General features: G+C 41.6%; 1 protein-coding gene across 1 annotated transcript in view; it reads right to left on the reverse strand.

Annotated features, from left to right (window-relative positions):
* Nucleotides 1–27,537, reverse strand: part of KIAA1549L (KIAA1549 like) — a 133,759-nt gene that overhangs the window by 43,992 nt on the left and 62,230 nt on the right. Inside the window, exons 4-13 of the mRNA XM_058026707.1 lie at nucleotides 27,214–27,326; nucleotides 24,334–24,553; nucleotides 22,699–22,832; nucleotides 20,263–20,425; nucleotides 17,329–17,388; nucleotides 15,721–15,872; nucleotides 14,162–14,333; nucleotides 10,609–10,772; nucleotides 4,796–4,986; nucleotides 992–1,119 (exon numbers count right to left, since the gene is read on the reverse strand). Of these exons, the coding sequence (XP_057882690.1) occupies nucleotides 992–1,119; nucleotides 4,796–4,986; nucleotides 10,609–10,772; nucleotides 14,162–14,333; nucleotides 15,721–15,872; nucleotides 17,329–17,388; nucleotides 20,263–20,425; nucleotides 22,699–22,832; nucleotides 24,334–24,553; nucleotides 27,214–27,326 (1,497 nt within the window). The remainder of the gene's footprint in view (nucleotides 1–991; nucleotides 1,120–4,795; nucleotides 4,987–10,608; nucleotides 10,773–14,161; nucleotides 14,334–15,720; nucleotides 15,873–17,328; nucleotides 17,389–20,262; nucleotides 20,426–22,698; nucleotides 22,833–24,333; nucleotides 24,554–27,213; nucleotides 27,327–27,537) is intronic.

Genomic DNA, 27,537 nt, shown 5'->3' on the forward strand with positions numbered 1-27,537 from the left:
GTTAGTTGCTAGTCAATTCTTTAAAACAAACAAATAAAACTGAGTTCTTACCAATTTTCTTTGAAGATGTAAAACCTAACAAAACACAAAATACTTTAACTGAAATATTTTGTCTACCCATGTAAGCAGCACTTAGCATTGGTTTGAATATTGGCTTTCCTGGGTGGGTAAGAAAAAAGACATCATAAATTACAGCTTTTAATTCTGGGAAACACAAATGTTGTTGTCTTGTAAAACAAGCCACGTTTCATACTGTGACAAAATAATTAACCCCTTTGAAACTTAGGACCTGTTAGCCAATTTTCTATTCGTAAGGAAAACATAACTATGGGAACAATGGTATAACTCAGGAAAAATAAGCAAAGAGAAGAAAAACAAGAAAGAAACAGGATTGGGTACTTCTCTCATCCATCATGGATCATCACTGATCCCTCTCGAGGCACAAGGTCACCACCATCAACTAAGGTCTTGTAAGAAACATCCAGTGTGACATCCCAGGTGCATTCAGGAAAAGCTGCCAGTAAATGTTAATGACAAACAGGTGGGCCATGGATGTGAGGAAAGACAAAGCACTGGATGTTTCACACTTTCTCAAATTAATTTCTATCTAATTAATTCATCTTCATCAGATCTGGGCCAGCTTAGCAGGAGTAGCAGAGAAAATTAATATCTTGGGGAACTACAAAACAAAAAAAAAAGGTGTAAACCCTACTAGGAAGCATCATGTCTTCATTAGTTTACTGGTATTCCAAGGAAATAAAAGGCGGGGGGGGGGGGGAATAAACAAAAAGCAAGAAAACTTGCGAAGAGCAAGTACCACGATGTTTCATGGGATCTGGAGAAACAGTTAAAGCAGTAAAGGGGAAGGAGAAAACCCAACATATGAGCCACACACAGAATGCCCAGGGATTGCTGAGGGTACAAGACATTGTTTCCAGCTGGTGCCTGCGTGGATGTGGCAGTGGGGGTGAGCACAACGAACCCTTCTCACCGTTCCTTTTCCTGCCCTCGTCTTTTGCCGCTTTCTGCGGTGCCATCACTTTCTGCAGGGAGCTCCGGCCGGAGCTGGGCTTTCCCGATCCATTGCTGAGGATGGAGCCGTTCTGGCTCGGGGAGCGGCTGCAAGAAACCATAGCAACAAGGCAGGACGTGAGTTCTCCCTCCTCAACCTCGTTTCAAGGTTATTTCACTCGCGCGGTTTGCATCACTGAGTTTTCAACTCTGATTTGGTACCGAAAGGAGACAGAATAGAAACAGCACACGGCAACACGGTAAAGGTAGGAGCGCAGTGATGGGAGGGGAGCACGACTTTCCCAATTAGTTCAGGGCTGATGGGCATCTTGGTGCCTTGGAATGCTCCTCGTGCATAAGCCCCACAATGATAAAAGTGCCACCACCGAGGACAAAAAGTCCCGTTGTCAATTCAGGGTCGTTAACCCAGACAAAATAAAGTGGACCTTTGTTTTAGGATGCATGGCTAAATCGATTCCTTTGTTATTCAGCCTGCATTTACAGTCAGCTGTTGTCAGCCACAATGCAAAGAACACTCACTCTGCACGTATGCACACACAATAAGAAATTTCTCCTTTTGGCACATACCCTGGTTTAACCAGCGCCCTCATTGGCTGAAACCCCTAAGAAAATGCTTGTTTTAATCCGCCATTGCACATCCTTGTCCTGAAACTGGTCCCTGCCCAGGATGAGGAGTGAGGGCAGGGCAGAACCACTGAGCATCCAGTCCCAGCAAGGAGCAGGGACAGAAATGAGCAGCAAGTGAGTGAGCTCCCACCACAACTCCTCTGCTTTTTGGGGTGTACAAGTCACTCAAATCCTAATGCACAAGTTGACAAAAGCAGACCACTAGTAGATAATAGCACATTTAGTGCTAGTCAGCCCCCAGACACAGTCACTTTGTTTTTACATGTGAAACTGCCACAAAGGGAATGAAAACACTCCACAGGACCTGTGTAGTTATTCACAAATCTGCAATGTACCACTGGGTTGTCATGGGCAGTGACAGGGTGATGTGAAGAGGTTACACTAGAGGAAAATAAATGGGCCTAGGCACAGAGGCTTCCATTTACAGAGGAAAAGAATCAAATCAAATTCTATTGCTGTCACAATGGTTTTATAACCAGAAAACCGTACTAAAACAAAACAAATGTCAAAACCATCCTGTAAATCACTGCCAATACTGTATCATCAGCTTGAAACATTCATTTACCTCCAGGTCTGGCCACCCTACCCGGTGTAAGTAGAAAGCATTCACTGTGGTCAGAAGAGCAAGGGACAAATATAAGAAAGGCTATCTTCGAAAGGGAATCCCCAAGAATTGCTTAAGTGGAAATATGTATAATTTGAGACTGGCTCTTTCCAGCTACAGGACTCCAGGAGAATTCAGCATGCAACCCCACTCAGTCCAGCCTGAGGGTTTCCTTTGGAAATTCTATTAAAAATAAGTATTCTTGAGAAGCAAGATTCCTCCCTATAAACCTGTCTGTCACTGCTAAATGGATAATCCCAGCCCAGTATAAAAGATCCATCCAGGGACAGACCAACACCTGAAGAAAATCTGCTCAACTTGGGAGCACAGAAAAGAAGCGAACATGGATAGCTTGCACAATGATTTCTGTGGTGACACTAATCCAAATATTCATCCTTTTTAAGTGGTCCTCATATTATTAACTGAGAAGTTTCTTTCAGTGGTGATAGCAAAGATACTTTGATCAGTTACCAGCCACTTCATGGCTGTCTGGTTTGAATTGACATTTCCAGGCTATAAAGTACCCTGAATGAAAGAGCAAATACATAAAGGGCAAGAAAGATTTCTTCATCTTCAGCAACCATTAAATTCCATTTCCAGACACAGCTCCTGGGAATCAAAAAAACCTGAAATTCTACATGTTCTTACTTACTCCAGTAATCACCCTGAAGGAGGGAAAATTAACTCTTAGTTATTTGCTTAGAAGGGCACCAAGGTTCAGCACATTTTGTTATGAGAATAACTTTCTTGGATCGAGTTTGCTTATCAGCATTTGTTTAAAATGGTGCAGATTAAGTGGGGGATTTCTGCACTCACTCAAAGGACTGAGTGAAGTGTTTAATCACTTTGGGTAGAGGATTAATTAACAGGGCTGATTTACTTTTTTTGTGTGTGTGTGTGTGTGTATTTACACATGGCTTTGGAGAGGTTTCAAAACATTTTAAAGTACAATTCCTGCAAAGACTTGACCTGCCCAGCACCAGCAACCGCTGAGGGTGTCACAGTCATCTTCCAGTTGTCATTTCTTCAGTGGATGGAAGGCTTTGGAAAGGACAGGTGCTGTTTGGTTCACATAGACCTAACCCTCATATTGCAGTGACTTGGAGCCTGAACAGCGCCTCACTGGCATTAAATGACAGAATAACAGTTTCCATCCAATTGCAGCTGGCTCCCTCCTCTCTGCTGGTACACCCTGCAGACAGCCCTTCCCACATTCCAGGTGATTCACTGCCCAGCCAATGGAATATGATAAACCAGGATCCTTCTGTCTGTTTTTCTGCAAGGAAAACCTCAGCTGATGGCCACTGGGGATTATCTACCCACCCCTGCTATCCTCCCGCCCCACACCATGCTGGCTGACACCTTCCCCTTCCAGCATGTCCCTGACACAGCGTGCAGCAACACTGTGCTGAGTATTCCAAGATTTCCCATTATTCCAGAGGGGGAAATATCAGACAAGATGAGATGACTCAGTTAGGAAGGCTTGGTTTTCTCTAGAATTTCTCTGCATTAGTCAGCTGCTTTTCTTGTATGTTATCAAATCCCTTCAAGAGGCCAGGCCCCTGGAATGCCTGTGAGCCACACAACAACAGTTACCTCTATTCAGGCTGTTTGTCTAACAGGTTTGTTTTCCTCTCTTCCCTTCAGTATCCATCCTCAGCTCCACTCTCATTTAATGCCAAGGAGAGTGGATCAAGGAAAAACTGGCTTCAAAGCATGCAAAACAGCTGGGATAAAAGGATAATCTGTTTTCCTCGCCTGCAAGGACCAAGACAAGGAATATTCAGCTATTCTGTTGATGGGTGAGGACAGACATGAGGTAAAACTTCCTAACAGGAAAGGCAGGAGAGAACAGATTGCTGGAGGAGGTTGTGATCATCCCACCAGTGGAAGACTTTAAAATAAGGTAGATAAAGTTGAGTTAGGGGGGCTGTTGGACCCTGCAGCAGAGAAGAGGAGCCATATAGCTCCCTGGGGATCTTGAATCCATGATCCTACAAGCCTAGAGGCTTCATATGAAGAGAGTGCAAACCTGGGACACTTCACCCTAGACACTGACATCATCTAGTCTATTCTTACACTTCTAAAGTTTGGTCCTGCTGTAGATGCTTTGGATCTAGAAGTCTTCCACATTTAGTGGATATTTGGGGTTTCCCCCTCTGCTGGTGAAGGCATTGGGTTCAATTCTGAAGTGGCAGAGCCTGCCAGTGGAGTGACAGGAATTTACAGTGGCTGAGGACCTGTCTTTTTGTTGCTTGAGAAGTTATTACCAGTGCTCACGTTACATGTGACATTTGGGCTCATCTTTATGGAGCACCAACATGCACACAAAAGCCACTTCACCTCCTCAGTAAGACTTCACTTGGTTTTATCTCAAATTTTGCAGCAACGTTACCCAGCACAGACCAGCATCATGCCAAGGATACATCATGGAGGGAAACTAGATTACACTGAGTGCCAAACCTTTCAGCAACCAGCAGCACATATCCTCTTTAACCCCTGTGTGGAAAAGCAGCAGCTGCCAGCCCATACCTTTTCCTTGTTTCGTTGGATTTGGCAGTTTTGATGGTACTCCCATCCTGGGTTGTTTCCCTCTCCTGGGAGGCAGGAGCATCTCTGACTGGAAGTGGAAGGATGACAGTCTCCTGAGTCACAGGTAAAACCTCATCCTCTGCTCCCTGCTGGCCCAAGTGTTGCTTGGCATAGTCAAAGCCTTGGACTGGCTGCAAAAAACAGGAGAAATAACAGAAATTTCTGGCGTGTATTAGATTTAATAGAAATTTTCAAATTCAATGTAAAATTTTTCACTACTCCTTAACTTGTTTAATTACATAAGTGACAGGTTAAAATACATAGATACAATGTGAATACCCAACAGGAAACCAATTTTCTCATGAGATCTCCATTCCACACATTTTAAACATGATTAGTTAGTATAAAATTGACCTTGGCTAACCTTTCTTACCCTGCTGTAACACCCCCAGAAATTACTTTGACAGACAGTGGGAGAACAAGGATGTGGAAGAAAAAATTGGGAGTAAAAAAAATAAAACCCTACAGAAAACTTTCTTTGACAAAACCCTTGTGCTTCCAAAGAGGGTGGGAGTAATTTATTCCCAGTCAAGCCAAAGTAAAAAAGGCACACATCAGAAAGTTTAATGGGCAACATTTTCCAGAAAGTAATCTTTTTCAGATCAGTAAAATTAGATTTCCCCTGGCTTGCCAGTTGCCTACTGGGAAGGATATTACTGACTTCACTTGTTTCTCTTGGGAAGTGGCATTTCACCAGAGCCTTGCAGCAAGGCAGTTCCTGCCCAGCAGAACTAACACATGCCTTCTGGGCAAAGCAGCCAAGGAAAGGTGGATTCTCTCAATGGAAAAATTAAACATTTAGACAAAACATGACTTTCCAAACTGCATTTTCAGCTGGAAGGAAAAGAGAATGGGAAAAAAAAATAAAAAAGAAAAAAAACCCAACAACAACAAAACCAACCTGCATTATCTTTGGGGGAAAAAAAATCTGAAAAGTAAATTACTCAAAGAAATTCATAACCACCTCCAGAAAACGTGTTCTTGTTACACTAAATAAAACTAACTTACCAAAAATGGGAAGGTTGCTCTTCCTGAAGTAAAAAGACAATTGACAAAATGCTAAGAAAGGACCACAAAACACTTCAAAGCTGAGAAAGTGCAGGTTTTAAACCTCACACATACTTTGGAATTAGTTCATGACTTCTCCATGTTCCTGCCATGTCATCATTGAATATTTTAGTTCCAAAAGAAAATAAGCATGAGGAAAAAAAGCGCTGTTGGCACAGAAGAAGGACAAGCTCTGAAAAGCATTTGCTCTTGTTGTGTCCCTTAGTAAATCTGGGCTGCAGCTCTAAATTCTGATACATTTCACAGGTGATCTCAGTCTGAAAATAATGGTGCTGTTTTTCACTTTTTGAAACATAAAAAATGCTTTTTCTTTGTGTGGACCTGCATGGCATTCCCAAGCTCCTGCTCAGACTGAGGCTAATGGTTCCTTATGTGTTTCCATCCTTCAGCATTCCTCTGATAAGAAGCTTCAATGCATTAAAGAGCAGGCTAATGCTGATAAGGGACAGCAGTCAACTCCACAAATCACCCCCATGGAACTTGCAATATATCAGAGAAATGCTAATTCACCATCACCCGTCCATGGCAAGCAGGGTATCACAAAACAGCCACCAGCAAATGAAGGAAGGGAAGCAGCAGCTGTGTTAAGAACAGTTAGGAAGAAATTCTGCACAACATCCTACATAATAATATTGTTAATTAAAATATTGCTTTTCAACCTCATTAAAAATATTAAGACAGTTAAGACACCCCTAGATATTCTGAAAAAAGGTAACAAGAGAGAAGAGGTGATTAAATCAGTTATTTGAAAGAGTCAAATAATTTCAACTTAATCTCTTAATTAAAAAAAAAACAAAAACAAACAAAAAAATCACCTCTCCAAACAAAAAACAAACCAAACCAGAATCTGCAGGACATGAGAATTACTGAAGAATTCCTCAGTGTCCCAGCTCAGATCTGCCCACAGGAAGAAAATGAAGGATTATTTTAATCATCAGAGTTCTACTTACCACCATGTCCAGTAACAAACTGCAACAAAAGGAGAGCTGAGAAAGTCATCCTCATCAGCAGACATATTGCATTAAATAAAATTTGTTCTTGGATCCCTGCTCTGTAAAAGCCCACAGGAGCAGATGGTTCTGCCACCCCTGGAGGGAACTGGCAAGGCTAAATCAAGACCAGGCACAGCTGAAGCACTGCAAATGTAGATGTCCAATACATCCAAAATACTGACAAAGACTGAAGGACTGAGATTCTAATATTGCTTTTGAAATAATAAATGGAGAGAGAGACACCACTAGATTACATTGCCTGGCAAAGGGCAGACTGAATACAGTTGTTTCTGGGACTCTTTTTCCTTGTAATGATTGTGAAAAAGACTCTAAAAATGTTAAAAAAAATAGAGGGAGGGAGGGAGGGAGGGAGGGAGGGAGGGAGGGAGGGAGGGAGGGAGGGAGGGAGGGAGGGAGGAAAAAAGGAAGGAAAAAAGGAAAAAAGGAAAAAAGGAAAAAAGGAAAAAAAGGAAAAAAGGGAAGGAGGGAAGGAGGGAAGAAGGAAGAGAGAAATAAAGAAAGAGAGAAAATAGAAAGGAGAGAAAAGGGAGAGAAAAGGGAGAGAAATAAATAGAAGGAAAGGGAAAGGGAAAGGGAAAAAGAATCAGGCCCTCCCCTCTGTTGGTATACTCAGGTACAGTCTGACTTTTTTTTCTGTGCCCTTTATCAAACTGATAAGGCTTGTTTTCCCAAGGCAGGCAGCACTTGCTTTTGCTTGTGGGTCTTAGACTACAGATCTTATCTCTCCTTACCTGCCAACTTATTCTTTCATGGTCCAAAAAAAAAAATTAGTTGAGGGGACAAATGAGATTCTAGACTTTAAAAAAGCATGCTGTGAATTAGAAAGTAAGGAAGGCAAAAGTTAACATTCATCCAAAACCTCAAAGGAAAAACAGTTCCTTAAGATAAAAACAGCGTTGAAATAAAAACATTAAAATAAAATCCCATCAGAATTTCACCAATTTGAATTTATACTTCTTTCATCTTACATCTAGAGAGAAAATTGGAAAAAATGGTATTTTCCAATCTTCCTTTTCCCTGCAGCTGCATCCAGATGTCCCTAACTGCTGAGGCAATTCACAACAGCACCACAATTCCCAGGAGAGCTCCTACAAACTACGCTGCGTACGAGAGCTCATTCTGCAAACTTCATTTCTTTACCCTTCAGTGTGCCACGACACAGAAGTCACGCCTTCATCGCCAGGCTCCGGCAGCAGCCCTGCCGCTCTGCTCCGTGCCCCGGTGCCCTCCCGCTGCCGCACACGGTGTTTGATGGTGGATGCGTGGTTCCCCTGGGCGCTGTCCCGCCGCAGGACGCGGGGATGTGGCAGCTGCGCTCCGGCAGGACCCGCAGCCTCCCGCCCGCCCTCCGTCCCTCCCGCAGGACTGCAGCACCGAGCAGCTCTGCCCTGCCCGTCCCCTTGGAGCTGGGCTGCTGGAGCCAGCACACGCACCTGGCATCCCAGCAGGCAGGTGGCACATGGGATCCTTGCTGGCTGCTCAAAAGGGGTCACAAAAGTGCTCCGGGCATTCTACAGCCCACCTCGGATGCAGGGAGGCAAAATACCAAAGCGGCTGCTTAAACTACAAATCACTCCACGGTGACTCCACTTCGAGCAGAGTCAGCATTAATCAGCAGTCTCGGGCACTTTGCTCAGCCATGAAATACAACAGACTCGTTTTAAATGTGACATGAGTATGTGTTCATTTGTAATCCCAAACTGCATGAAATATGGCAATTACAGTTCAAGCAATTATCACTAGCCCTAACATTGGAATTAAAAATAAAACTAAAAATCTTCTTTTCAAAATTACCTTCTTTCCTTATCTTCTCAAAATATGTTTCTTAGCCTTATTTTAATTAAAGATGCTGAAATTAGGAATGACCAAACCAGTCCATTCCCAGTCCCACTGCAGGATTCATCTTCCACAGTCCATATACCAGCATAAACTCTAAACTAGACCTGGCAGAACCTTTCTGATGGCGGCATCATTGTGAAACTAAATGGAAAGCAATTTAGTTTTCATTTAGAAATGCACCACTTTTCAGATAATGAATTAAATTAAATTTTATGGAGTCTCAAAATAAACCGGAAAGGGGAAATGCTCTGTGGAAGGGAACCTTCTGCACTCCAGCTGCAATGAGAACAAACCTGCAGAGAAAGCTGGAAAACAAACCTGCAGGAAAAGGACTGTGGTGTGGGTGCTGGGAGCTCAGCACCAATTGTTTCATTCCAGCAACTGCAGATCCAGCTCCCATCTGATGCTTTGAAGGCTGATGCAAATGTAACCAGCCTGAACAGGCTTCAACCTGAGTGTGTATCTTACAGCCTGATTAAATCTGAGGAACAGTAAAAATCCAATTTTGTATTTCTTTTTGGAATGAAAACAATGGATTAAAATATGAAAATACTTTCAAGTTTTTCCTGTGCTATAATTTCAACCAGCAGTAGGTTGTTTTGGTTTTTTTTACATAGCAACTTTCTTCAGCTGGTAAGCATCCCATATTGATGGGCAGTTCAAAACAACATACAAGGTTTACCTCATTTTTTTTTTCCCTTTAGCTGGGACCAAGATTACATATAAAACCAATCAAATGGTGCATAGCATTGGCAACAACCCCTAATAAAGCATAATTTGCATTTTTAGGGGCTTCAATGGGGCATCTAATAGCACTGCAGTGATATTAATTCCTGTCTGTGTTTGTGATATTGTGTGTTACACTTTTGCAGATCTAGTCTTAAAACTGGATGGCTAATAGTGGATAAACAGATGAGCACACTGGAACCAAAATGGAAATGTCTTTTCTGAATCATTTTTGATACAAATGTCTGGTTTCCAACTGGCACCAGCTGCACCCATCTGCAACGAACCTAAGATAAGGAGAAAAGAGCTGTCAAATGCCTCATGCCTTCCTTCAACTCTCCTTCCAATCTACATTTTTCAGCAGAAGCAACAGAGCTGAAATCTCAATAATCCTGCTGTCTGTAGCATTAAGAAACCAAAGAAAAAATTCATCATCTCAATCCCATGCCAGCAGAGAAGAGCAAAGCCAGCTAAAAGGGCAAAGGAACAGCCTGACTTATACAGAGCCTCATAGGCTAAAAACTCCTATCTTTGGTTGGACCTGATCAAGAGCCATTTAATACCAACATTGAGAGGGCAGACTTTTTCACTATGGAGATAAAAGAGTATTGTGTGACTTTTTTTTTTTCCTATCAGAGGATCAAACTGGAAGTGCATTTGATTTGGGAAAAGAAAATATTGTAATTGATATGGATTAGTAACTTTAAGAAAACCATAATTCCTTGAACCTGACCAGCAATATACATAAATTAGAAAGTCCAAAACACCTAAAAGAAAAATAGCAGTAGGAGAAAAAAAAGTCAAAGAATGTCTATTCTGGATTTTATGGGGGAATCAGAAAGGGGAAATGTTCTGGAAGGGGACCTTCCAGCAATTTGGGAGGAGAACTTTGGTTAGGGCCAGATCTGAATTGCTACCAAACTTCAGACATTCCCACCTTCAGCAGGCAGGAACAGCTCAGGCTACATACAGATCCTACAGGAGATGTGCCGATCCAGGCTGTGAGTACCAATCCTTTCAGTTCCAAACATCCTTCAACTGCGTCTATCCAAGAGCCACAGCCTCAGCAGGCAAATGGACCTTTGGATGTGGGGCTGGGTCACTGACCTTGGCTCTCTGAGGCAGGTTCATCATGGTGTCTGGTTTGAAGTCGTTCTTGTTCTTCCTGCAGAGCACCGCGGTGATGATGATGATGATGACGGTGACCACCGCGATGGGAGCCAGCACGGCTGCAATGATCCACAGGTTGTTTGGGGGGTTCTTCACCACAGCTGCAGAAAAAGGCAAACCACCAGTGGTGACTTGACTGGGAAAGGCTCCTGCTGCTTCCAGCCTTCAACTGCCTCCATGTAGAAATTAGTATAAGAAGTACTGCTAAGTAATCTAGCTTTCTGTACAAGGGAATACCTCTTTTATTACTTTAATAAGAATAAAAAGGGGAAAATCAGCAACACTTTTTGTTGAATTTGAATTTGATTTGATTTGTTGAATTTACAAATCCCTAGACTCTCTTTTCTTATTTTTATGTTACCTGGTTATATGCAAAAGCAGACATCCACTCCAAAGTCAAGATAGATCCCATCTGAGATATCACTCCAATGATTCACTCACACAATAAACAAACAAATAAAAGCTGCAAATAATGCATCCTTAACTATTTTTCAAACACAAGGCCAGCTTAGAGCAAAGTAGCATAGCATGTGTGTTAAAAGAACACACGTGAAGTCCATACACGGTGTCAAAGACTGACTGGCTCAACAGGAGCAAACTGGCAGAGCTTTTTAAAAAACAATGAAACTAGATGGAATAGTTACTATCAATATCAATAAGGCAATAAGAAGATGCTTCTCTTGTGCTCTAGAAATAATTTATCATAGTTAAGGTCAAGAAGAATTCATTATTTCTGAAGGACTAGAAATAATGAGGCTGAAAAGAGCTACTTGCAGACATATTAATGATGGCATCAGGAAAAGGGTACATTTCTGAAATGCAGCAAGGCAAAAACATTTTAGACTCCATTTCATCAGAATAATCTCTCTTAGTTATGAACCTTCAACTTGTTCACACATCCTCCTGTGACACATTCCCAGTTCTCTCATTTCATTTTGTTCTGGAAAAACAATCAGACAACCACTTTATGGTGCTGAACTTTGCTGTAGTGGAATATTTAGTGGACTTCCCCATGCTATCCCTGTTTATTTTGCTGTGGCACTGGTTGCTGGTGTGGGCAGGCAATTGTGAGAACACCAGCACAAAGCAGCCGATCCCATTTCCTGGGGGACCGGCACTTTCAAATGTCATTGAGCTTATGAGCTGTCGGGGGCACTCAGCATCTCTCAGGATCAGACTTCAAATATAAACCAGCTTCTTCTGCAGCAGGCACTGGGAACTTTACAGTTCTCCAGCTGAAAGCCTGGCTGGAGCCTGAGCCTGTTCTCTTTGTAGATTTGCAGTGTTTTGCAAAGCCAGTGAAGTTTTTGGGGGGATGTAGGAACAGCACCATTAGGCTCAGAGCTTGAGCACAAGACTGCAAAAAGGCCAGGTTGGAAACTTTCAAGGTTTACTTTTCAACAGACTTGCAGAATTCTTAATTATTGACTTTGACATTTAGTTTGGGGATGAGAGGGCTGTGGGGAAGGAAACAGAATCTGAATTTTAACAAATAACAGAAACTTTAATTATAGTCTGCTGCTGTGGAAGCAGCAAACAATGGTTGAAAAATTATACTTATGCCTTCTAAGGGATGCAGAGGAAATGATGACCTTATGGCTAATAGGATAGTCATTTAGGAGTCCTAATTTACATCTTTAATTCAGTTACCAGAACCCAATGTGACCTAAAGTCAACCCATGGTTCATTGAACTCAGTAAGACTTCAGCGGAATTTGAAACAAGCCTTTCATTCTGTTGTAACTCAGTCTCTGGCTTATAACACAGGAACATCCATTTTTTGTGTTATTATTCGTCTGTCTCATTTAATCCAGCTATGAGCTCCCGAGGGTACATGTCTTTTCTCACAGTATTTTGGGACAGAACTTTTCATTCTGCTAGAACAGAAATTATAATGAGCAAAAATGAAATCCACACAAAGTATTTTATGCGGCAATGCAGACTACAAATAACCATGTCCAAAAGGAAAGAAATTGTGTTTTTTCCATAATAAGGTATAAAGATGGAATTACTTCCTACATTTCAAATATTCTACCTGCAGAATCTCACGTACCTCAGGTCACAATTTCAGTTGCTGTCTATTCTATTTTTACAGTGTTCTATGCATACGTGGCTGGTATGAAAATCTACAGATGAATGAGGCTGCCTTATCAGACCATGGAAATACAAAGTTAGATGATGAGCAGTAGCTTCCATAATTGCCTAAACCCCCACATAAATATAAATCACATCATTGCACAAAGAGCTAGGAAACTGCCATATCTATCTCTTCTATAGTAAAGAATGCATTAAAGAAATATTCTCATGGAAAACAAAATTACTTGGAATGTAAATGCTGGAATTTATGGAATGGAGATCCTTGGGTTCAGCTGAATTAAAGTCAGAAGCAGACCATGATCAGATCAAATATCAGATACAGTACATGGTGCATTCTGTGGAAATTGTATCATATTTCAGTCTTCTTACTCAATCCTATGTTTATGGATGATACACGAATTACTTATTATAGTGGTCTCTTCTTTTCCTGTCACAATTTTATGTAATTATTTTAGTACCACCACTCCTCCAGGCAGATATAATTGCACCAGGGACAATTTTATGTTCTGTTTCACCAGTAAGGAGATCCAGTGCAGAAGTCTACTACATAATTTTGATTCCTTGATTCTTAAGAAATACTTTGGTAAGGTGGAGAAATCCAGTTAGCAAAAGGCATGGGTTTATACATTGCATGAAGCATAATTATACATTATGTTAACTGCATGAAAAAACACTCCAAGCTTCACCACAGGTTTATGACTATGACAAGTATATAGGAATATCTAAAAACCATCTAATATCTATAGGAATATCTAAAAAAAATCTATAGGAATATCTAAAAAAAAAAATTTAAAGAAACCTGTGTCAGCATTACACATTATGTTAGCTGCATGAAAAAAACACTCCAAGCTTCACCACAGGTTTATGACTATGACAAGTATATAGGAATATCTAAAAAACCATTTAAAGAAACCTGTGTCCACAATCACTCAGTAACTGATGAAGGTTTTGAAAGAAATTTGAAAACACTTTACTTTTCAAGAATGGAGTAATTTTTGACCACATTTTTCTGAATGATACTATCCTATCTTGAATCTGAAAACTGCCCATATGCACAAGTAGCTCTTTTCTACTTCACTTTTCTGATTTGTATCTAAATATTTTTAACAACCATGTAGTTTTCTTGGTGAAAATTGTTATTCAAGGAAATAATAATCCCTTTGAGATAGAAAGAATCTATACTATTTTGATGAAGTCAAAAATAAGGGACATCTTAACAGCCACCACATTTTACATTTTTTGGCCAAGTTACATGAACAGCAACTTTGCCCCAGTCATCATTAGTGTGTGCTGTCATGGTTTTGTCAGCATCAGAATTAATTGTGGCTTTCCATAGTGCTCAGTTCATGGAATAAAGCAATGGTTAAGTATGGAATTTTTGAAAGGACTCTTACGATCAGCTTGAACTTGGATGACATAGCCCAGGGTCAAGGCCATCCTCTGCGAGTCAACTGTACTCAGAATTTTGGCAGCTGCAGTGCCCAGCAAAGGCTTCCCGTTGTATAAAGTGTAATATGTCAGTTCAGCCGGCTCCTTGGGTCCTGGAATACGCTGAATTTTGACCATCTTTAAGGGAAATAAAATAAATAAATTGAGGAGAGAAAGAGAAATAAACTGTGTTTGTGTTACACCACTGCAAATCTTGCCAGAAGCTATTTGGAGGCAGTGTCCACAGGGAGCACCTTCAAGACCGCCCACAAGCATAAGCTCCATGCAAATATCCTCATAGGATCAGAGTTTCTCCCCTTCAGAGCCCAGGCTACTAAATCAGTCAGTCAGAAAAACAACTAAAATTCTTCTTGAAAAAAAAATTAATCATAATCCTAAGGTAAAACCCTACACTAAGAAAAGCATGCAGCAAAGAGGAAAGGATCAAATTTTTAGACATTACAGTCCTCTGTAAAGGGGGAATTCTTATAATCTGTTCTAATACTGAAAACTCTACTTTATTGGCATATTGCAGTTGAAAAACAGCCTCCCATTTTCCTTCTATACTTATTTTTTTGTCCCAGGTTGATAACAAAGGAATCATGCTTTTCCCATTTTATTCTGCAGAACACTGGCAGAATTTTTCCATTGTACATCTACCTTTTCTGAGAGTGGAGAAAATGTCAGATATTTCTAATGATGAGAAGAAAAAGGAGTTTTATGATTCTTCTCCATTATGCTATGGACAAAAATTTTACAAAGGTTCACACTTCTGGCAAGTAAAATGTGTTCCTTCTTTTAAATTCTTTCAGTGGAACAACAAAAAGAATTGTGTGGGCAAATGGGAAATGCAATTACTTGGGTTTATACCTTACAATAAACAATTCTTGGAAAACAATTTAATTATTTTTTTTAAATAACTAATTTTTGAAGATTGAAGAAGAAATCTTTTAATTGCCCACAGCATCATTTGGCTTAATGGTGAGAAAACAAAACATGATCAGTTCAAAATACTGAATGAAAAATGCTGTAAATAAGAGAAAGATGATTAATAAATTACTCAGTCTCAAGTCTCTACTTCATAGCATGATCTGGGGCCACATGATTTGATGACTAACCCTGTATAAATAAAGGCTGCCTCTTACATTTTTTTTCCAACAAAAAGAGAAAAAAAAAAGAAATTCTAGCTTTGAGTTACCTAGGAAACTTTTAACAAGAAGAAAGAACTTGGAACTCTTCATTATGCTGAATACGCTAAAATATGTACTTTGTACCAATCCTCATAGCAACCAGAGAGAAAATATTTATGAACACTGATTAACTAATGATGATTTCTGGAGGATGACAGGCATGCCAACATGGCTGGCTGCAAAAAAAGGCACCATCAGCAGTGTCAGGCATTCTGCATTGATACCCATGAGAAATACAGGAAATTTCAGCCTAGAAATTGAGTTAGGCATGTCTTTTACAGGAACTGAAGCAGGACAGATGCAAGCCAAGCACGTTTCTTCCACACACTGAGCACCTGCACAGTGTAGCTGCCCACGGTGGTGGCACGTCTGAAGCGCCTTCCCTGCTGGTGGGACATCATGAACAGTGGGGCCAAGCGCTGCTCCATCAGCCTGGCAAAGCTCTGGTTGTTGAGCCCCAGCAAAGCAATATCCACCCCTTGGATCACTGTGGGAACACAGAAAAAACACAGATCAGCATTTCATGCACCCACAGGAGAAGTAACACGTGGTCTGTGGGACAGTTTGGGACAGGGAGGTGCAGACTAACTTGGAAATGAAACACCTGGACATTGTTATCCCCTCTCAGTAATTCCCTGTGAGGATATAATACACTTCTGTTTCAGCCCCTGCACAGCTCATCTCAGATAATAGCAAAACACCATTTCTAGGCCTTCAATTTACTACTCTGATCTTCAATGTAAAAATTAGGTTCAAGCCTATTTAAGAGCTGCTAGATTTATGCTTACTGTCAGATGCTCCTGTTAACTAGTTTCTATCCTGAGGATTTGAGCTCTGAAGTTTCCATTTTGTACAGTCACAAACAAGATATCCTGTCTAAAAGCACTGAAACCTCAATAAACATTTCTGAAGTATAAATGAAGGCATCTGAAATATAAATCAATGCAAGATTTAAAAGACACTGGATTCTAAAGTTCAAAAAGTCATATAACATGCAGATTCATTTCATACATATGTATGGGTTTTTTTAGCATTATTTCAAAAAAGTCTTCTGGGACCAACAGGATCTTTTTGAAAACAGAGTTTCTATTGTAATATCAATAATAATCCATCACAGCAAGTGCACAGAGGCAAGAAATGGAGTATCAGGTTCACAGGTTCCATACTGGGAAGAGCTGCACCACTCCCTTCAGAAGATCATCATCTCTGCATAAACTTATGTTTTATTTTAAATTTATGAAAAGATGGAACTGGTACCAAGCCTATTTCATGTCAGAGCCCTTTGCTCTTGCTCTCCTGAGCATTAAACAATTCCAGGTACAGACACACCAGCTAGAAAGGCTTTGGTATCACTCAAAGATGTCTGAGGGAAAGGGTCTCTTTCTTGCCCAGTTATCATTTCTGAAGTCAAAATGATTGTGCATGAGAAGGTGGCACCTGTGAAATAACTTGATAAAAGAAGTGGTTTGAAGCCTAAGAGCTTCAAGTGAAAGATGCAAAAAATCTCTACACACAGATAGACAGCAAATCATAACAAAGTTCCTTGGTGTAACGCCTCACCTCTGCTGCTGGGTTATGTCTCTGTGTCCTTTTTGATTTCAGATTTAAATCCATGTCCCAGGATATTAAATAAATAAATAAATAAATAAATAAATGGTCTGTTTGTGTCTCAAAACTCTTGGAAAATAATGCTGCTCTCGGAACTGTTTCAACCAAAGTGCTGTAAATTCTGAGCTGGGTGTTGCTTGCTGGAGATGTCACTGCTCAAGATGATCTATCACTTATGCCACAGAGTGACTGTAAGTGCACCTGCCCAGCTGAAGGCAGGTTCAGTGGGCAGCCACTTATTCTGTGTAAAATTACTGCACTGCTGTGTTGATATAAATGAGCACTAAAAATTATTACCTGGAGTGCCTGGAGGAGGGAAGGACATTAGAAAGTACCTGTTATCACCCAGTAGTCTCTAGTTGATTCCGAGACATCAAGGTTTGGATACTCCAAAGCTTTAAAAATAGAAGATTAAATTTTGTCATAATATTCCAACATCCTACACATTATGCATCCCAAAACTGGCTACCCTGACAACAGTAAACAAAATTGAACTATGGCCCAAGAGGAGATCTAGAGCATAATTTTCAGGGTTACAATTTCTTTTCTGTCTGACAAAGAACACCAAGTGTAAACAAAAGAAGCCCTGCCATACAAAGTAGAACATATATCTCCTGTTGCCAAAATACGGCTGGGACAGAGTCTGGGATGAAGCCCAGGAATGCCCAGAACCAAGAAAGACGGGTAATAGGTGTTGTATTCATCTCTGCTGCTTTCTGCCCTGCAGAAAACCAGATGAGATTCCATGATGATTCTGTGATTGATCCTTATGTAGCCCAGAATATAGTTGCAGCCTAAAATAACATGAAAATATACCAGGGTCAGACTCCACATGGACTGCAAACAAGACTAACAAAACTGTGAGCACACCTTGGAGTGTGGTGCTCTCTCACTGTGCACCACTTAAGGTATTACAACCATATGTATCTGCATCTGTGAGAAACTGGTATTTGCTGTTGTGATGCCTTTTGTTAGCTCCTTCATCTCCAAAGTGCACGAGGCTGTAAAGCTCAATATGCTGCTAATTCATTCCACAGCTCAGCGTTTGTTCAATTGATGAATACCAGGAACTTAATTCAGAAAACAACCATGCTCTGCACGTTGATAGGCTGCTACTGAGTCACCTTGATTTTTAAACCCCAAAGTGGCTCAGAATAGTAAACATTGTAAGGGATTTGATTACACACAGTAGCTGCTTTTGAGGAGGACTTCACAGCGTGCCCTGAGCTGTGCATTTCCAGGACAGACTGCAAAGGCTCTGGAGGAGCCTACTGGGAAATAATATGCTTGGAGAACAACCTCAATATTTGTTTGATAAACTGAGACAACTACACTGCCACATGAATAAGCATCAAACACTCTTCAAAGGGAACATTTTCCAGACACACTCTCAGTCTGGAGCCGTAAACACCGCGCGTGCATTAAGTTCATGAGTTTGCAGTGCAGCTGCTACACTGGGAATAAAACCAAGAGATCCAAAATGAAATATAGGCCATTAGTTGGTAAAGAAACACTAGCTAAAGACTTCATCAGGTCTGTTCATCATGTGTGGGGATCAGCAGACAACTGCAGTACCACATAAGACTTGCTGTGTGACGAACGGCTTGCACAGTTCCTGACTACCAAGCATGTGTTTGTATTGCCTGAGAAGCACCACAGTCCTCCTCCTATGCAACAGGCCTATTTTGGAGGCCAAACACTTGAACTGAGCACAGCCAGCACCAAAACTTCAAAACTTCCTCCTGAAAGCTCCTGGATGGCCCATGAAGACACGTCCAGCACACCAGCCATCAAAAAGGAGCCTCTCTATTGAGGAATGGGGGACATCCCTTCTAGGTCCATGACCACATCCTTTACCAACAGCCTCCCTCCCTCTGCCTCCCCTCGCCTGTGGAAAGACTTTATGAAAACACAAGCCCACTGTCAGAACTCTGGATGCTGAGAATTTTAGACTTACTGTGCGGACAGACTCTGACCCCCAGGAGATCACTGTATTTGACCTGAGGCTGTGGAGAAGGCTTCCAAATTCAAATGATAGAACTGGGATTATGGGTGTGTAGTTTGACTGGAAGTGTGCAATATCATGTGGTGAAAAACTTAGAGTTTAGGGTTTTAGAAGATGGTATGTGTCTCTTACCCTGTGATGCAAACTCAGATTCAGAAGTGTACCAACACAGTGCAAGAACTTACAGGGCAGTTTCACCTATTTGTTTCCAAATATTGTAATTTGATAGGTAACGCCTCAAGAAGGACCTCCAAACCTCCTTTCCCAAAGATTTGCACAGCCACCTAAGCTAGCTGTGATTCCTGACTGTCTCACAGCAAAGAGACCACTTATCCCACAGAAAGCTCAACCTGCAAGTCACTGGTGAACTGCACCATGTAATTTCCCTGCTGTTGGGCTGTTTGCAAAAAAAATGGATTGAACAAAAAAAAAAAGGTAATTTGTGTTTTCCTCAGTGCTCACTTTCCAACAGTGTGCTTCTGCATGTAGCCAACATGTCTCTTCTCACTCCCAGAAAATACAGAATCTGCAGCAAGCTTAATATCACACATCACATTAACAAGCAGATTAAACAGAACTCCCCATAATCAAGCATCTTGTCCCTTTAATCATTTTAAAGAAATTAGCAGGCAGTCAAAGAGCACATGCACACACGGGCTGCCCACACAATTGTCTCCAGCTCTTTGAACCTCAGAGCCTTCATAGGAACTGGAACTCAGGAAAACCATTGATGCCAAAGTGCTCAGACCACAGGTAAACTGAGGATGCAGGTCTCAGCAAATGTACCAACAGCTTTTTAAAATAGAAGCACAGGTGGAGCTCACCCCACTACCCAACTACACAGTCACAGCCTGATCCCAGCCCTGGAGCAACCACCAGGGCTGAGGAATCCTCTGAAGCAAAGGGCTTTGCTGAAGCTAAAGCTCATTCAGTGCTGTGCTAAGCACTCCTGAAATGAAGACTTTGGGACCTTTTGTGCTTTGCTTTTCACAAAACTACAATTTTATTTTGTTTGTAACCTAGCACAGGAAATTTTTTTGTTAATGACAGATGTTTTTTCCTTTGCTTTTTTAGTGTTGCTAAAAGCCAAAATAAACACTGAACCCGGGGGAAAAAAATAATCTAATTCTCCCTCCCCCCCTTTCTTTTGTAACAAAATACAGTTTAAAAAGTTAACTGAAAAAGCTACCTACAATCCCTGAGCTTGACAACAAAGCCAAATTCTGGTGCTGGCTAATCTTGATGGTGGGAAGCACATACTTACATTCAGCAATGGTGAGAGGTGGGTAGGTGAGGTAGAAACCCACCAGCTCAGCTGACAGCTGATTAAGAAGGTTGCTGGAAATAGTGCCATTTAGAGTTGTGCTTTGATTTTTCACTACATAAAACAGAGTGACAGCTTGGGAGACATTGGAGGTGTTCAAAATCTGAAACAGAGGCAAAACATAATGTGTTGCTGTGGTTCAGCTCATTATTAAAAAAAAAAAAAAAAAAAAAAAAAAAAAAAAACACAAACCACCAAGGCAATGCAAAGAAACTGGGGAAATGTGGAAATGTTAACCTGAAGAATGGATTAGCTACATGTCATCCAACTTGACTTGTGTGATACTTTAATCCCTGCTTTAGCACTTGCAGGGTTCCTGGAGGACAGCAGCAGGCAGAAAAGGTGCAGCCAGGACTGAAAATGTTTTCCCCTGTTTTTACCAGGGAATGTGGGATGAGGGAGAGGAGGCTTATCAGAAAAACCATTCAGTGCTTGATGCAGACAAATTGTGCTGTTTATCTTGCTGTCTTTGCTGCCTTCTTACTGCTGGTTTATAGACCCACACATTTTTCATATGAAATTAAGGGATATCATATCTTTGTGTTCCTAACATCATATGGATCTCTGTGCTCCTCCCCACTCTAGCTCAGTGCCAGTCTCTTGCTGAGCCCCAATCTGATTACTATGTTTTGAGGACCAATTCCATTCAGCAAGTACTGGATGAGATTCTCCAACACCAGGAACAAAACCCACATGTTTTCTTGAAAAACTTATGCCCAAGGGCAAGAGGGGTGGGGCTATTTGGCTACTGATAGGTAGGCCTGACAGCATTCATAAATGTTATTTAAATGCCCCATTTTTATGGTTTGGATCACCAAGTTAAAAGAAAAACCATGATACAAAAAGAAGAAACCATGATACAAAAAGAAGCATCAGAAGAGCCCAAGGTCAGACCAAAAGTCTGCCTAGCCAATGTCCACCTACAAATGGCTGGAGCAGAGGGTTGGAGAATTAGCACAGGACAAGAGAAATAAATGGCTCTCAACATGGTAAGATTATCCCATAGCTGTGTCAGAGCCATAAATCATATGCCTGGGTTTAAAAAGGGTTGATAACTTTTTATTCTATATCTTTGGCCAAATGTTTTTTGTAATTTCCTTTTTTTTCCTCCAGTTACATCTGGACATCTTTATACAGATTGTGTGAAAGGATGCTTCTTTTTATTTAAATTTGAGTAGTTCTGTTATGGGAAACTCCAAGTGGCAACTCCTGATTCACTACTGGCTGGAAAGCCATGGCAAATTTAATTTCTCCTTGCATGGAAGATGCTTTATGCCTTTTATCCACCTTCCCTCCCTTCCCTCTACTCTCCTAAGGCAGCAATACCTTTTCTGAACTGGCTCTGTCTGCTCCAGAACTGTTCCCCAGTTTTCAATTAATCTAAAACTCTCATAGAGTATTTTGTTGCATGGACTTAGTCTTTAGCATGATACTGGAATAACTTCAAAAAAATGTATCATGAAGATCACACCCTTGAGCCTCTTACTTCCCAGCCTATATGTTGCCTCCAGGACCTCTCTCCTATCTCTCCTTAAATTGGCAATATCCACAAAAACAGCCACTACCTTCTCCTAGGACTCTTTCCAAAATTGCTTAGGTGCTTTTTGAGATCTTCATAAAACTACTTCCACCACAAGCAAATCAGGCACCATGAAGTTCCCCTGAGAAACTTGATAATCCCTGGCAGGCCCTCTCTTGCCCTGTGCTTTGCTGCCTCTCTGAGCTCCACCACTTTGAGCTCGAGCTCACAAGAAACAGCACAAAAATAATTAGCAGAGCCCTGACAGCAAAATTTTCTCCTTCTGAGGAGCACAATCCATACACAGAGTTTTATCAAAAATCAAAAAGATATCATAATATTGCCCAGAAGATCATTTCTCTAGTTCCAAAGTGTGGCATAGAATGTAGGAGTGTTGGCCCACTATACATATAAAGGTGTGTAAAAATTTGTAGTGAATTTGTGCCCATGAGTATGAAACTGAAGTGCATACCACGAGAAAGAAATCTATTCCATTACTTCAGATCTCAAAAACAACTGTGCCTAGCACCATTTCCATACCTGAATAGCTTCACTGAAAGCAACTAATGTGTCAGAATAACATGTTCAGTAAAAACATAAATTTGGAAGACTGTGTTTTTATAGTTGGAATTTCATTTATATGGCTGAAGTGCAAGCAGTAAAACTCCAATTCATGAAAAGCCTTCTATAAATCATGCATCTGTAAGTTTTCCTGCAATGCATAAACGATCTTATTGCAGATGAAAACAAACTTCCTTCCACAGTGGTTAGCAAAGGCACTGTGCTGGAATAAAACATACACCTGGCAAAGAATAACCAGGAGGGATTGGCAACAAGCAAAGTACACAACACTGTACCTGAACAGTTAAGTTGTTGCTGGTGTTTAAGACCTTTCTTTCAGCATCCTGGAATGCTCTCTGGAGCCGCTGCTCCATGGTCTGAACAAATTTGCACGACTGAATGTTGTCTGTTTGACCCACAAACTGCAGCTCTGGAAAAAAGGAAGGCATTAGCATTTGGACAAAGTATTCTCGTTGCAGCACCAAGAACAAAATGATCAATTTACACATTAAGCAGGTGAAGATTATGCCACTTCAGGAACTGCACTAAATTAGCCTTAATTAAGACAAAATGTAAGAATTAAATTGCATTATTAGAGCTGATACTCTCCACAAACAAATGGAGATTGCTTCAGCAATGATATATAAGATGGTAAGGCCTCTTCACTGTGCATATACTAGCTCAGAGCCAGGCAATAATCAAAGTCATTCTAAAAACAAGTTATAATCTTAAATCTTGCAGGTCATCTGGTCCTGCAAAATATAATCAATCATAATATTGATTCTCATTCTGGTTTATTTTCACTCTAGGAAAAATGTACTTGTAACTGTCGTTAGTATGTGTATACAAATATTGTAAGCACACATGTAGGAAATATTTTTTTATCATTTAAGATATCATTTCAGAGCACTCTGCCCTCTTCTAATCTTACAGTGCCCCACAATTACTCTGCACTGCCATATTCCCTTGATGCTTTTTTGGGACTACCGAAAACCAGACAAAATTAAGGGAAAAAAATTGAAGGGCCTTCAGGTACATTTCAGGCAGACAAAGCCCACCTCAGGGGCTACACCCAAAAACATGGATGACAAGTCTTGGGTTTCATACTTTTGTAAGTTTTGTCCATTTGCATATTGGGGGTTAATCTTCCAATTACAGCTTCAGGTAATGAAACCATTTACCCCAAGTTTGCTGCCCCCAACTCACTCTTGGGGTCTGAGACAGTGAGGTGTCCTTGATTCCCAGGCCTGGAGAGGAATTGTTCTGCCTGACCAATCTGGGAGAACAGTAGCAACACTCTATATAGAGTTTAGAGTTACACACTAAAGAATTACAGGGTCACAAATATATGAAAAATATAAAAGCTAATACCCTAAGGCATCACCCTCACAGCAGCATCCACAGCCCTGGCAGCAGAGCCAAGCTCGGCGGTGCCCACAGGGATGTCCCTGATTCCCAGGCCTGAGAGGAATTGTTTTGCCCAACCAAACTGGGAGGTAGCTAACACTTTATATAGAGTTACACACTAAAGAATTGCAGGGTTACAAATATACAAAAAATACAAAAGCTAAACCCTAAGGCATCACCCTCACAGCAGCTCCCTAGCAGCAGAGCCGAGCACAGGGGTGTCCCTGATTCCCAGGCCTGGACAGGAATTGTTTTGCCTGACCAAACTGGGAGAACAGTAGCTAACACTCTGTATGGAGTTCAGAGTTGTACACTAAGGAATTGCAGGGTTAAAAATATACAAAAAATACAAAAGCTAATACCCTAAGGCATCACCCTCACAGCAGTGCTCTGGCAGCAGAGCCAAGCCCAGGGGTGCCCACAGGACGCCTGACCCCACAGCAGAGCCTGTCCTGCTGCCACCCCCCTGCCCAGAGAGGGCACCACGGGCACACACCCAGCCCAGGCAGGTTTCCCTCACTCACCTGTCTTCAGCTGGAAGTGGTAGGCGGGCAGGGGCTGCCAGGGCAGGGCCAGGGCCACCAGGGCCTGCAGGTGTGGCACGTGCTGCTTCATGTCAGCCGTGGCGTTGGCCAGGCCGTAGGCCAGCAGCTTCTCGGCGACGGCAGCCGGCGTGAAAACCAGCCTGCCTTGTGTGACATAGTAACCCACAGTCAGGTTACTCGACTGCTCCAGGATTTCAACCTAAAACACACAGGGCAGCATGGTTTTTAATTTTTTTTTATTATTTTGCTCGCAGTTTGCGGAAAGCCAGGGCGCCGAGAATATTTCTGGGGTGTGCTGACCCCCAGGGGAGCACTGACTTTGACACTTATTCATGGAGAAAGTTTCCTAGACTTCAAGACAGACTAGAATCCACAAAAGTGTGAAATAGATTACAGAGAGAAGTGTAGGTGTATCACTTGGTGAGAAATTGAGGTTTTGGGATTTTTGGTATATTGTGGATGGAAGCAAGATGGAGGGCACAGGGTGTCATCCTGGGTTTCTTCTTCATGCTTCTTCTTCTTCATGGGTTTGGGTGGCTTTTTGTAATTGGGCAGAAAAGTCCCCATTGCAGCTCTTTAGGATTAGTTATTGGGTAAAAAGGGAAAATAATCTAGGTGTCAGTTCTTAATTGGATAGTTTAGTCTTAAAAGACCTTGTAACAAGAGACAGCCATTTTGTGCTTTGCTAATGAAAAAGCTGCCAAACTCATGGTTGTGAGACTGTTTTACTGGTAAGAAATAATAAACCCCTGAGTATGAACATGAACTGCCTTAAGTGCCTTCAATCCAGACCCAGAGAAACCAGCAGTTCAGATGCTGTTTGTGGATGTGACAGCCTGGTCAGAGAGAGAGAAAACTAGATAAGTTTCCCCAGAATCAGCCTGGGAGACTTTAGGGAGTTGAAGAAAAACAATGATATCCAATTATTAAAAACAACCTGCAGGTGTTGTTTTCCTAATGTCTGTTTTCTTGTTATTCTCATAAGATTGTTTATAAATGGGGGTGTCTTGTTAATTAGCCAATCAGGTGAAATGTATTGATTGGTTGAATGACCAATCAGGTCCACCTGTATCAGAACAGTGTATAAAACAGCATATAAAAGAAGTAAAGACGACTCTGTGTCATTTCTTACTAAACAATGACAGTGGTTTATGGGGTTTCTCACCCTGAATATGTGTCCCTGGCAAGGTTTTTATCCTGCAATCCTCTAGAAACCCTGTGGGATCAGTTAGCGTCATATCAGACATGGTGTGGATGTTGAGAACTAGTCAGAGAAGAAAGTCAGATAACCTTACCCAGGAATTGCTCTTCGAAGTTTTGGGAAAGTTCAGAGAAGGAATTAAAACAGTTCTTCATTTTGCAGCTGGTGTTGTTTTCTCATAAGATATTTACAAGATGGTGGTGCCTAATTAGCCAATGGTGTGAGGGATGTTGATTGAGGACCAGTCAGGTCCACCTGTATTGTAACTGTCTACAAAAAGTGTGTGGTTTTTAATAAAATAGCATTTTGCCTTCTGAGACTTTGGAGTCCATGTGTCACCTTATTCATCCATCCTCAATACAATAACGACAGACATGGTATTAGCAGAGCTGCTCAGAGAGTTTTAGGCTCAGCCCATGCAGCATAGACTCCAAATTAAAGGAGTGCAGAACTGCTACCACAGCTGCAAAGCTCCTGGTCAGGCTGGCCCTTCACCCATGCACAGATACAGGGACATTTTACACATATGTGGAAAAACATAAAGAGCGTCTAGCTCTCACTCTGTGTCCAAACTTCACTGACTTTTTGAAAGACAAAAGTTTCCAATATTTGATTGGGCTGTCTCTTATCTCCTCCTGTACTGTCCCAGATGGTTAAGTCTATGAGCAGACCTATATGAGTGGAAATGCCAAATCACAAGAACGGACACACTGAGTCAAAACTCAAATCATGACCTGAGTTTTACCTCAAAATTCAGTATTTTCCAAAAAGCTTTAGCCCTGGAACTGGTTCTCCTCACTAAGTTTTAGCTGGTTTCCTCTGTTAGAAGAGGGCAGCTTCTCTCAATTTGTAGAAAGGTAGGGGACTAAACCTGGCAGTGTTTATTACTGCTGCCAAGGCGCACACAATTCCCAAAGCAACTGACATCCTCCACACTTGCAGCAATATAGTGTGAGGACCAAAATCAACTTGGATAACCTCTGTTTTGAGGAAAATTACTTTTTTCCTTCCCAGAGGCTTGGACCCCACACAAACCCCAGCTTGAGAGCAGAGGAAGCTGTGTCTCAAGGAAAAGGGCTCTGGCAGCCCACCCGAGCCTGCTCCCACACACAGCAGTGCAGAAGTTCATGCAATTTAGCTGCAAAGTGATAAACACATCACCTCCATTTATTTTCAATAAAACATGCTTTCTCCCTGCTTGGGATTCTGGTTCCTGTGAAATTGCACCTGTCAGGTACTGGGTTTTCAGAGCAGGGAGCGGACTGACTGCACTGACATCCCATTTACAGCCATGCTCTTGCCATTGATCCAGGCTGAGCACAGCAGCACCTGGCTGCCCCTGAGCAGAAGTCACTCCTGAGCTGCAGGGGGAAGAGGAAACTGCTGTCAGTAGTCATTTCCCAGAGCACACTAAAAAGAAGTCTGCGTTTTTCTCTTCTTCATCATCAAATAAACCACTAAAAGCTTTGGAGTATTCCTGATATTTTTAGAGACCAGAATAGGTGCCACCTCTGCCTGCTCTCCATAGGAAAATCTCAGAGCTCTCCTCCAAGAGGCTTCCTGCATCCAGGGACACCACTGGAGCTGCAGACAGCTGTGGTTCTTTGGTGGGAAAGCTGTTTTGGTGAAATCAAGCAGAGAAAGCCAAGCACTCTTACCTGAGCACTGACATTCTGGTTGAAAGCTTGTCTCAGCACTTGGTTGAGGCCTTTTCTCACACTCTCCCTGAAGGCATTGCTGATCATCATCCTCCTTGTGTTCAGAAACAGAACTGTGGAGCAACAAAAGCCACAGGATGGTTTGACACATCACCACGCTCTTGTTTGCTTTCTTTAATTGTTTTTCATTGGGCTGGCTGTGCAGGGATCATCAAAGCAGCCTGGATTAGCAGCAGCTCCAAAGACAAGAACTGCAGGGGCTCAGCAGCTCCTGAGTTCCCTATTCATCCCATGGCAATGGCCCATTGTTTCCATGATTCCAGA

This window comes from Melospiza georgiana, chromosome 6, assembly GCF_028018845.1.
Source record: "Melospiza georgiana isolate bMelGeo1 chromosome 6, bMelGeo1.pri, whole genome shotgun sequence".
Classification (NCBI taxonomy): Eukaryota; Metazoa; Chordata; class Aves; order Passeriformes; family Passerellidae; genus Melospiza; species Melospiza georgiana.